Source organism: Elephas maximus, chromosome 7, assembly GCF_024166365.1.
Source record: "Elephas maximus indicus isolate mEleMax1 chromosome 7, mEleMax1 primary haplotype, whole genome shotgun sequence".
In the NCBI taxonomy this organism is placed as follows: Eukaryota; Metazoa; Chordata; class Mammalia; order Proboscidea; family Elephantidae; genus Elephas; species Elephas maximus.
In genome coordinates this window covers 127078120-127090200 of record NC_064825.1, presented here as the reverse complement: position 1 = coordinate 127090200, position 12081 = coordinate 127078120, and the positions used below count along the sequence as shown (strand labels likewise).

Sequence of the window (12081 nt, the reverse complement as noted above, 5' to 3'; positions counted from 1 at the left end):
CCCAGCTTGCTCTGCTGTAAAAACGAGGGCTGACCGGATGAACTCTCTTAGGATTCACTTCCCATTTAAAATAATTTAGTTTCTTGAAATTGGCATTCCTACCAAATGTACGTAAAATTAACTTTGTTTCTACTCCTTTAACTATACTTTAGCGATAATAAAACTTTGGTTCTCTACCCAAAGGAAAGAAAAAAAAAAAAAAGACTGGCCAGGGAGACCTAAATGGAGCAGGGTAGGAGACAGACCACCTGGGACAATACACCTCACCAGAGAGCCAGTGAGATCCAATATGTGCCCTATAGCTTGGCCAGTCAGAAGTCTGTAGTCCCAGGGTGCCTTGGAGGGGGGGAAAACACACACAATTTATCCCATCTCTTTTGAAAGGAATTGAGGTTACTATGCTGGGAGCCCTGGTGGTGGTAACAGGGAAGCGCCTGGCTGCAAACAGAAAAGCTGGCAGTTCAAACTCACCCAGTCGCTCTGTGGGAGAAAGACCTGGCGACCTGCTTCCGTAAAGACAAGGCTTTGAGTAGGTTCAGGAGGGTTCAGTAATCGCCACGTAAATGAGGGCAGCGTACCCGTTCCATAGCAACCAAATCTGTTGCCTGTGGGATTTTGACCCAAGTAGGAAACAAACAGTGGTGGCCCACTCAAAGATGGTGGCCGATCACGCCACTTTCAATGTGTCGCTCTCCACAGTCCTGCCGATAATCCCATCTTCCTCATCAGGTTCCTGAAACTTTCAGGATCCATTCGGGAGACTGGATCATTGGCGGAACTTGGGAGAGTGACACATTCAAAACGGAGTGGTGGGCTGCCATCTTTGAATGGGGCACTGCTGTTTGTTTCCTACTGAGGTCAAAATCCACTGGGCAACAGCCCTGGTTGCCATGCAACGCATTCAGTTGCCCTCAGTTTAAGTCAGCAACTACCGAGCCACTCTAAACCAGTCAGAAGCCCTGCTATGGCCTAGAAAAGCCCTGTGGGGCAGTTCCAGTCTGTCATATGGGGTTGCTGTGAGTCAGAGTCAACTCAATTGCACAAAAATAACAAGATGCTGGAAGCAGAAGACCTTTTAACTGCCGCTACCTTTAGCAAGCCATTCCCTAAAGCTCTGGCTCAGGAGAAGTGTAGAGAGGTGATAAAGGAGAGATCAGGAATAAGACCACAGGCTGAGAGAGGGGATGAGGATACAGTGATCTAAGCCTGTACTTCACCCCACCTTGAGGTTCTGTCCATCAAAAGGCAGGGAGCCGCTGACCAGTGTATATAAGATGACTCCAAGGCTCCACACATCCACCTCGGGTCCATCGTACTTCTTGCCCTGGAACAGTTCTGGGGCGGCATAAGGGGGACTGCCACAGAAAGTATCCAGCTTGTTCCCAAAGGTGAATTCGTTGCTGAAGCCGAAGTCTGCAATCTTAATGTTCATATCAGCATCCAAGAGCAGGTTTTCTGCCTGGGAGGTAAGATGGAAAATGTCATGGACCCAAGGAGGCCACACTAAGGCAAAGGAACAGGTAGGAGCCTGGTGGAATGGGAGAACACATGGGAAATCATCTGCAGTCTTAGAACTTTCCAAATCCATTTCAGGGCAGGCTTCCATCTGAACAGGCTGGGCTGGAGAGGGCAGTGCAGGCCATGCCACACAGGCAGCCACGTAAGCCCTGGGACCTGAGGGCTCAGAGATGCTATGAACTGTACACAACTTCAGCATCAGGCCCAGCTCAATCACAGCCATGTCTGCAGGGACTTGGAGGCCAGGAGACTCATGGGTAGCCTCCAACTTTAACATCTCAGCAAAGAGACGGTGTGTGCATGTGTGTGCCCGCAAACCTGCAAGGCTCTAGTTACACAGCCGTGGGGACATTCAACACTCCCCCCTCGGCCAGCCCCCATGCTGCCTGAGGAACCAGGAAAGCCTGGAGGCTCCTGCCTCGCCTAGCGCACCGAATGCGATGTGTCAAGAGGTGAAACTGCAGAAGCCCTCTGCTCGCGGGCTGGAATGGGATCCTACATCCAGTCCTAAGGCTATGTTAGAAGTGGCCCGAGGGGCGTCCTCGTCATCTTGAAAAAATTAAAGGCTGCAGTTTCCTTGCATACTTGAGACCTGATGGTTGTCATGGTGAACGGAGGGTGAACAACCCTGTCCCCACTGAAAGGAACGGCTAACAGCAGGCCTTACCTTTAGGTCTCTATGAACAATAAACTTCTGGTGACAATACTGCACAGCAGACACTATCTGAAAGGGAGGAAGAAGAGTCAGTCCAGGGTGGACCACCGGGCTGGCTCAGCTGGGACCCTGGGACCTAGCTGGAGGCTGCCACACAGATGAGCAAAGCCCAAAGGGCAGAGTCAGGTCCCTATTCCATGGAGGGAGTCACTCACCTGGCGGAATTTGGCCCGAGCCTCTTTTTCCTTCATCCTGCCATGGGCCACTAGGTAATCAAACACCTCTCCTGAAAGAGACAGGGGCAGGGAACTAGGTCAGAGCTTGCTGGGGGCTAGGGAAGCGGAGGGGGGGGCACAGTCGGCAGGAAGAAGCAATTCCACACCTACCTCCGCTAGCATACTCCATGACAAGGTAGAGTGTTTTCTCAGTCTCAATCACTTCAAACAATTTAACTACAAGAGGAACGGCCAAGCTATGAGTCAAAGCAGCAGCAGGGGCCACATATCAAGTCCCAACCTCTAGGGCCCATCCCTAGGGATGGAAGTTCCCTCCCTCCTGCCTCCCACCCTCCTGAGGACAAGTTCCTCTCATCAAGGGTCGCCTGGTGTACCTTTAAGCAGAGCTGCCCCAAAGGCATCCCTGAGGCCCTCGCAGGCTCCTGACTCCAGAAGGCAAGGTGTCTCAGGGGGAAGGACTACATGCTAGAGTGTAGCCTTGCTATGAGGGAAGGACAGAAGGAACAACAACTGTTCTCACCTATGTTGGGATGATTCAAAACCTTCATTATTCTCACTTCGCGGAATAGCTGGAAAAGAAAATACCAGGTGTCATGCCTGCTCAACTTGCTTCCTCAGGTCCCCTTCAAACACAGTCACTGCTACGATTATTTCTCTAAGAAAAACAGTCAGGAAAAATAAATAGGGCAGTTATCCAGCTTACCCATGCCCCTCCCAGACTGCTGAGCAAGCACACAGAGGGTGAGTGGAGAGCTGAAAGCTGGGCTGGAACCTCTTCTACTGACCTGTCACCCCAGGTTTGGCGTCTGGATAAGCCAGCCATGCCCCTTGCCATATCTACTCAAATTCAGGCCCCAAAGAGTAGATGGGTTTGGGTTGGGTGCTTCTGAAGGAAGCAGTGTGAGCCCATGGACATGACTCTGCAGGAACCTGAGCTGCTTCTCCTGTTCAGTGACTGAACAGACTCCGGCTTGGTCTGAGGGTGGTAGAATGCTGCAGGGGGACCCCGTCAGTTTACGACTTACAGAAGTCAGTGGGCTCAGCGCTCATGGAGAAAGAAGCCTGTCTCTCCTGGGCCTCTGAGGTGGTGACAGAAGAACCCAATCCTATATATAGCTGATGCCAATTTTAATCAAATCCACCTCCACACACTCACGCTCTCTTTGTGAAACAAAATCAGGGGCTCCAAACCATACATCTCCATAAAGAAAAATGACAGAAATGAGCTCCTTCCCCTCTGCGGGGGCCAGAGAACTGGAGGTGGGGGCTTTTGTAACTTCCGGGCCTCACCACCTGCACAAAGAGCAGAGTTTTGTTTTGGTTTGGTTTTGGGGGGGGTGCAGACTCTGGAGCCCTAATTTAGGATTTAGCTTTTGGAAAAAAGCAAACACCTTCTCCTCCCTTTGATGTGTTCCCAGAGCTTTTGTGAGCTGGAAAGGGGCAGAAGAGACAGAATTTCTAATCTTCAGAAACGCAGTTATGCCTTGGCTCCCTTCTCTGTTACAAGCCCAGGTTTTTCTTGCTTTCTTCCCTGACCACCACCTCGGGGGCAGCAGTGGGCAGCAGCACTGCAGTGGGGCCGGGGGCAGCTGCGATGACTGCAGGAGGTCAGGGTTCTTCCTGTTCACGACATGAGAAGGCTGCATCTCAGTCACAAGAGAGCATGGTCAGGACTGCTTCAGCGCCCTTATGGCCACTGACACTTTACATTTGCCTTTATTACTGATGACTTTATATTTATTTGTGGCTGTCTAACCCAACAAAAATGGAAGCTTCAGGAAGGCAGGCATGTATCATTTATTCCTCGGCCAGGAAGCGGCATTCTCCAGGGAGAGCTCAGAGTTTTCTAGGGTTGGTCTAGAACCTAGAGGTTACTTGCTTCTTCAAAGCTCTTCTTTTAGGAACTGCTGCTGTGATCAAATTTAACCAGGGATTTGGTCAGAATCAGATTGGCCTTGATAATGGAATGCGATGAAGCTTGCAAAATGGCCACATGTGTCTGGTGCTAGTACCTTCCAGCCAGCTGGGAAGAGTCAGGGAGGAGAAAGAGGCAGGAAATAAGAGGGCTTGGTTGACTCTAGAGATTATTAACAACGGCAAGTTGACTGCTCCAAAGACCACATGGCCCACAACAAGCTGACTTCTACCTCTGTGGGGTCTGAGCCAACATGTCAAGAACAGCCCTCTTTCCCTTCCTCCCACAAAGCTCCAAGCAGGGAAGTCCTGGTGACGACAGTGTATTTCCTTTGAACAAAAGAACCCTTGAGGGGATCCCAGGGGTAACAAAAAATAGAAAATGCCTTGGTTCTGGCTGTCGGCCTGTCAGGGTAACCCAACCCACACACTCTCGTTCCCTGACCACCTCCCTCAATAACAACCCAGCCCCTGATCCCAGGCCTCCCAGTCTCACTGTATTTGACTCTGTTAGCATGGGGTTATGCCTTCCCAACTCAGACACTACAATGTGTTCAAGAAAAGGAAAATCCAACCTGCACAAAATGAAAACAAACAAGGAGGCTAATCAAGACCAGAAAATTTGGGCCAGGGCCACCTGGAGTCTGGGGGTATAATGGAAATCTGACTAACCTGAAGAAGGACAGCCTTTTGGGGCCTTTTTTGAGATTTCTTCCTTCCCCTAACTGCTGGCACCCAGGATGGAAGGAGAAGGCATAGAGTTTCTAGTTTCACAATAAACAAGCACTGGCAAGCTTTCCCTCTCTGCAAATAATGATCTACCTTCTTTCTTTGCTCATTTCTACCAGCTTTTCATAGTTTCCTGGATGTGCGGGGAGGTGCTCCTACGGGGGGGGGGGGGGGCGGAGGGGGAGGGGGAGGGTCCTAGCACCTATGTAAGACCTCAGTTTTCCAGTGAGACAACGAGGGAAGGAAAAGTCCAGCCTTATCTAGAGAAGACTATGCACAAATGACTTTGTGATCTCTAGCCAAGAGCAGCCTAGAAGTGAAAGGAAAGCTGGAGCTTCTGTCCTGAACCTGCACACACACGTTGGCAGAGGCTTGGAACTCGACTTAAAGACCCTAGTCTTTGACACTCATTCTCCGAAAGGCAGCTGGCACAGAGCCCAGTAGCAGGTTCTCTGCCTTCTCTTACCCTTGTACTTCTACAGACACTCCCCTGGATCACTCCAGATCTTGGGAGCAGTTGCATGTGTTTCTAGTAATGGCTACAAACATGTATTTTTGCAGAAGGCTGGCCACAGGCCAGAAGATAAGATACAGGAAATAGGTAAGATAGGTAGGCCAAGTGGGGCAGAATAACAACAGAAGAGTCAGTGCCTAGGGCCAGAAAGCCCATCGGGGGCCAGCCAAAGCCCTAAAGGTACCAGAGCCACAGGAAGGAGGCTGCGGGACAACGAGATCACCAGAGATTTTAAACAAGGGGCTCAAGTCCAAATGGGACCAGTAGATCATTGATCCCTGGAGAGGTTTAGAAAAGAGAGGAGGTACTCAAGCTTACTTTCTGGAGGCTGGAGGAGTTCAGCTGAGTCTTATCAATGATCTTCACAGCTACCTGAAGGTGAGAAAAAAAATCCCGGATTACTTCTTTGACCAGGCCAAACTCACAACTCTAATCTACTTTTTCTTTTATTCTTCCTACTCCTTTTCGCCCCATCACTCTTAGTAGCCCCACAGGCTCAGGTCTTATTTCTGCCTGAAAAATAAGAGACCAGCTGTGGCAGTAGTCCCACTGACACCTGCTGGGGTAACAACAGGGTTGGGAGATGCTGCCATGTCCCTAAGCCCAGAGCTCACCTCTTTCCCAGTCAGGATGTGCCGTGCCAACTTCACCTTGGCGAAGTTACCCTTGCCAATGGTTTTGAGGAGCCGGTAGTTTCCAATATGGGGCTGCTCGTCAGCAGAGGTGGCCGAGTTGCGGCCCCGCAGCATGTTGGACTTACTGCTGGGCTTGGAGTCGAGGTGTCCCAAGGTGGGCTGCAGGACCAAAACAGAGACGCACCTTCAGGCATGCTGCCCTTCCAGTTCCCCACACCCTGCCCTCAGCTCTCTGTAAAAAAATGTAAGAGGCTGGGATGCAGAGGCAGACTCCAGGGGATGGGTAGGCACGCAAGGGATCATAAGGCAGGAGCAAAAAAAAAAAAAACGGGTATGAGAGAGCCAGCCTTCCCTTCAAAAGAGCACAGCATAAGATCCAGGGGCCAGATACTGTGGGAGTCTGAGCTCAGGGCCTGCGCTGTTCCAACGAGGGCAATACAATCCCCCCATTAATAACTCAAGAGCTCCTTCACCTCATGTGGGAGATCTATCGCCTACTCTTCTCCCTGTTGCTTGTTCACACTGTGAGAAGGCTGGGTCTCAGTCAAAGAGGAGCACGGTCAGAGCTGCTTCAGCGCTCTCATGGTCACCCAACACTTTATATTTGCCTTTATTATGGATCTCTCCACATTTATTTGTCTGTCTATCCCAACAAAAATGGAAGCTTCATAAAGGCAAGTATATATCCTCTATTTATTGATACATCCCAGCACCTAAATAGAGACTGCCTTATGGTAGATGCTCAACGAATATGAGTGCTATGAGTGAACTGAATGACTGGGTCCAGCAAAGCAGCACTCTGTCCTATTCTGTCCTCCTCAGACACCTCACAGCTCAAATAAGGGCACGAAGAAGCGAAAGAGTCAACAACGGACACCGACTAGGTACATAAACGTAATACAAAAAGGGTCTGCTCCAAATGAAAACACATGTCCATATAAAGACTCATAGAACCAAAAAAAAAAAAAACCAAACCCATCGCTGTCGAGTCCATTAAAGACTCATACGTTCCTCAAACTGTTAAACATAGTTACTGTATGATCTAGCGATTCTATTCCTAGGTATATTCCCCAAAGAGATGAAGATACACACCCACACAGAAACTTGTATACTAAATGTTCACAGCAGCATTATTCACACCAGCCAAAAAGGAGAAACAGCTCATGCCCATCGAGGAAGAGACAGATAAACAAGGTGTGATATACCCATAGAGTGGAACATCACACAGCAATAAAAAGAAATGAAGTTCTGATATGTGCTAAACATGGATGACGTGTGAAAACATTACACTAACTGAAAGAAGCCAGCCACAAAGGACCACATATTGCATGATTCCATTTATATGAAATGTCCACAACAAGCAAATCTAGAGAGACAGAAAGTAGATTAGTGGTTACCAAGGGCTAGGTGGAATGGAGAGATTAAGGGGTGAAGACTAAGAAGTGCAGGGTTTCTTTTTGGGGTAATGAAAATGTTCTAAAACTGATTATACTGATGGATGCACAACTCTGTGAATTTACCAAAAGCTACTGAATTGTACACTTTAAACGGATAAATTGTAAGGTATGTGAATTTTCTCAGTAAAGCTGTTAAAAAAAAAAAAAGACTTGTATGCTCATAACAGCATTATTCATAAAAGCTCCCAAATGGAAACAATCTTATCAACTGTATTTGAACGGAATACTACTCAGCAATAAAAAAGGAATGAAGTATGGATACATGTAACAACATGAAAGAACCTCAAAACGTTTTGTTCCATGAAAGAAGTCAGCTACAAAAGATGACTTATTATATGATTGACACAGTGGCTGCAACAATGGGCTCAAGCACAACAATGATTGTGAGGATGGCGCAGGACCGGGCAGGGTTTCGTTCTGTTGTGCACGGGGTCGCTGTGAGTTAGAACCGACTCAATGAAACCGAACAACAACACTGATATGACAGTTATAGAAAAGGCAAAACTACAGAGACGGAAAAGAAACCAATGGTTGCTTGAGGCTGGGGGTAGGAGTGGAGATTGACTGTAAACAGGCACACGCGGACTTTTGGGATGATGGGGGTGCTCTAGAACTGCATCCTGGCAGTGGCTGTACAACAATAGAAATTTACTAAATTCATTGAACTGTACACTTAAAACAAGTGAATTTCATGGTATCCCAAACTGTGCTTCAATAAAGCTGTTAAGAGACAGTCTGGTCTAACTCTTGTCTAGAGCCCTAGTTTAAGACTCTCAAGGAACACCTGATGCCATCGCTCCAGCATACTGGCACAAAGCGGCTGCCAGAACCTTATCCCAAACCACCCAGAGCTGCCTTGGAAACTTCACAAAGACAGTCTGGAAGGTAAGGTAGCAGGGTGACCAGAGGAGTGTGAGTCAACGTTCTTCCTTTCACAACCCCTCCCAGCATAAGTGACGTCTTCAAAAACCACAGAGGAAAGGAATGGCTCGCTATCACCCTAGAAGATGTCCAGGGTTCCTTGGCAAGAAGCTTGCTTAACCAATCAGATGCTTTTCAGGCAGTAAAACAAAAGGTAAGTACAGGCGGTCCCCAGGTTACAAACATATAATTTACACACAACCCGTAGTTACCTACCAACCCCTGTAAAGCCTATTAAATTAAAAATTCCAGCTACATACATCGTTGGTAACAACAAATAGGCGCTACTTTGCAATGCACATCAGGACATTATTATTATTACCATATTATTACGTTAAAGAATTTTCAGTGTTTATCTGGAAGTGTTTAATGTTTTTTTTATGCATAGAAAGGTACACTGTATACTCTATATTACAACAAACATTTGACTAACTGCCATGATACGAACCATGCCCAACCGTTCCAACTTACGTACTAACTCAACTTACAGACAGACTTAGGAACAGAGCTTGTTAGGAATCCGGTGACTGCCTGTACTCTGATACTTTTTCCCTTCTTCATTGTATTGATATAAGGTCTTCCTTTTTCTCTCTCTCTTTAAAATTTTATTGTGGTAAATTATTCATAATAAAAAATTTATCATTTCAACCATTTTTAAGGATACAGTTCAGTGACATTAATTACATTTTCCATGTTGCCCAACCATCACCACTATCCATTTCTAAAACTTTTTCATCATCCCAAACAGCAATTTAGTACCCCTTAGGCAATAATTCCCCAATCCCCCCCATCACCCCCGTAACCACTAATTAACTTTTGTCTCTACGCAGTTTCCTATTCTAGATATTTCATGTAAATGGGATCATACACTATTTGTCCTTTCGTGTCTGACTCATTTCACTTAACGTAATGTTTTCAAGGTTCACGCATGTATCAGAACTTCATTTCTCTTTAAGGCTAAGTAATACCCCATTGTATGTATGTACAGTTAGTTTATCCATTGATCTGTTGATGGACACTTGGGTTGTTTCTACCTTTTGGCTATTGTGAATAGTGCTGCAATGAACATTCATATATGAGTCCTTCCTCTCTTTGCACAGCAGCTGCTGGCTGTTTTTTGATGAACTGTTTGACCCAAATCCCAGAAGCACATAGGGTTGGACCTTTGAAGAGAAAAGATCCCATGCATGTGATAGACTTTGAAGGGGGAAGCTCCTGTAATCCCAGAAGTCTCTTTCAACCTCCTCACCAGGCTTCATGTCTACATGCAGTCTTTCTCTAAAGCCTTTGCTGTCCATCCCAGCCAGAGGGCTCTCTTCCCACCTGTTCTCCATATACCCTGTAGCTCGCCTAAGCCTGATTGGTTCTCAAACTGTCTTTACCAGGCAAGTAGATTTTCAAATACCTGCTTTTTTCCTCCAAAAGGAGCTCTGGTGTTCACACACCTTGGAAAGAAAAGCATTTCTAGGCTCTGCTGGCCCTTACAACATTTGGGTTAGTCTACTGAATGGCACCCCTCACCCTATCCAGCAAGGTCCTGAAGGCTGGCCTCCGTGGCCTACCTCCTCTCAGGCCATCCTCCCTACCGCCAGGCTGCCACCCAGCCTACCCACCTAAGCGGCCACAGAGAGGGAAAATCTTGCCCCAACCCAACTTCCATGAGAAGTGGATGGGTGGAAAAGTTTCCTTGGTGACCTTTACTTCACCTCTTAAGTTTCTCATCACTCCCTCTTTTCTGAGGCTATGCCTGGGGTTAAGACAGCAGCAGAAAGCCAAAGGCCACAGGAGCTCGGCAGTCTCCAAGTCCTTGAAGTTCGCAACAGGGCTTTAGTATCTACCTGAAAATGTGTACCCTTCGCCTCTCTGGGGAAACCCTGGTGATGCAGTGGTTAATTAAGTGCTGCGGCTGCTAACCAAAAAGTTGAAAGTTCAAATCCACCAGGTGCTCCCTGGAAACTCTATGGGGCAATTCTATTCCGTCCTACATGGTCGCTATGAGTTGGAATCGACTCGACGGCAACTGGTTTGGTTTTGCCTCTCTGCAGCCAAATCTGGGCACTTTGCTACCCATCCTGAGCTCTGCTCTGCCATCCGTCTTGGTACTTCTGGCTCCGGGGGCTGGTCTGTGTAACGTGGCAGGACAGCGTCCCACGCAAGACTCAGCCGTATGCTGGACCTCATGGAACATCAACAACCACAGAAGAGCTCCATCATTTACCCTCATCCTCAGCATGGTAGAGAAGTGGTGGTTAAGGCTGTAGACGCTGGAGACAAATTGCCAGGGTTCAAACCCTGAATCTGCCACTTATCCACCACATCTTAACTTTATTATCATCAACAGCCTCTCTGGAGGGAGGCGAGATTATTACAAAGAAAGAAGAAAACGACTCAAAAGATGACCAGTGTAGGTGTTCCACACTGTTGTGCCAGAAGGCAGTCTAGAGGGTGCAGGAGAGCTCTGTGGTCCGACAGAACTATGTTCAAGTCCTGGCTCCCTTGTTGCCAGCTCTGGCATCACACAACCTCTCTAAGCTTCAGTTTCTTTATTTGCAAAGCAGTGAGAAAACATTCCCTACTTTACATAAGTAGATGAGAGAACACATATAGAACACATTACACATTGCTCAGTAAAGGGCAACCATTACTGCTATTATTTTTAGTCCCCAAATACTACTGTCCTCAAAACCAGAAGTCCCACTGTGAACTACCTTCCAGACCTAAGTTGAACCCTCCTAAGCCAGCTGCAGCCCAGATGGGGGCCAACATAAGAGATGATACGGGGGCCTTCCTCACTGGAGAGCGAGGTCCAGGTTGAGCAACTACCTACAGGCCTCAGTGGCCGGCCTACACCAGCACCTCTCCCCTTCGCAAGAGTGGAAGAAGGGGAGCCAGGAATGCAGATGGGGCAGTTGTGGAGGGCTGGTCCCACACTGGCCTCCCAGGACAATCAAACAAAAGGCTCTGCTTGTTCAGGACCGGGAGCAGCAGAGCACACTGGCATGTGCTCTTTGATCCCCTGCTCCAAAAGTCACCAATTCCCGTCCAAGACTGAACCGCACAATTCTCAGAACTCAAGGTGCGCAGTGCTTCTCTTACCGCCCCTTCACCTCTTCTATGTATGCTTCCCACAGCAGGCACCTTCGATAGGGTGGGGAGGAGAGACCACTGGGAGGGAGGAGAGAAAGGACAAGTCTTCAACAGAAAATGTTTCTTGGGCCACAGCCCCAAGCCTGGCAACTTCTTCACTCAGCTGCTTCCCTAAAGGGTGAAGTGGAGGTAAGGAGGTGGGGTGGCTATTGAGGAGAGTTTCCCTTCAGTGCTTCTGACTAGGTCCATTTAGCCATCAGGGTGGGGCCTGAGGACTACTGCCCTTCTGGACCAACTAAACAGGGTCTGGCTAAAGCCACGCTCTCCCTTCCACCTTTAACCTACTTGCTTACAGTAAGTATGAACTCTAGGGAGTGAACATCAGACATTCTCAAGCTCTGGCCGACATCACGCC

At 48.0% G+C, this 12081-nt stretch overlaps 1 protein-coding gene across 11 annotated transcripts in view; it reads right to left on the bottom strand.

The window, feature by feature from the left end:
• Positions 1-12081, bottom strand: part of MARK2 (microtubule affinity regulating kinase 2) — a 60422-nt gene that overhangs the window by 10993 nt on the left and 37348 nt on the right. For all 11 annotated transcript variants that reach the window (XM_049892314.1, XM_049892308.1, XM_049892307.1 and 8 more), the window contains 7 exons: positions 6181-6360; positions 5885-5938; positions 2930-2978; positions 2560-2625; positions 2389-2459; positions 2186-2242; positions 1223-1459 (listed from right to left, as the gene is read on the bottom strand). In XM_049892314.1, the coding sequence (XP_049748271.1) occupies positions 1223-1459; positions 2186-2242; positions 2389-2459; positions 2560-2625; positions 2930-2978; positions 5885-5938; positions 6181-6315 (669 nt within the window). In that variant the 5' untranslated portion in view covers positions 6316-6360. The remainder of the gene's footprint in view (positions 1-1222; positions 1460-2185; positions 2243-2388; positions 2460-2559; positions 2626-2929; positions 2979-5884; positions 5939-6180; positions 6361-12081) is intronic.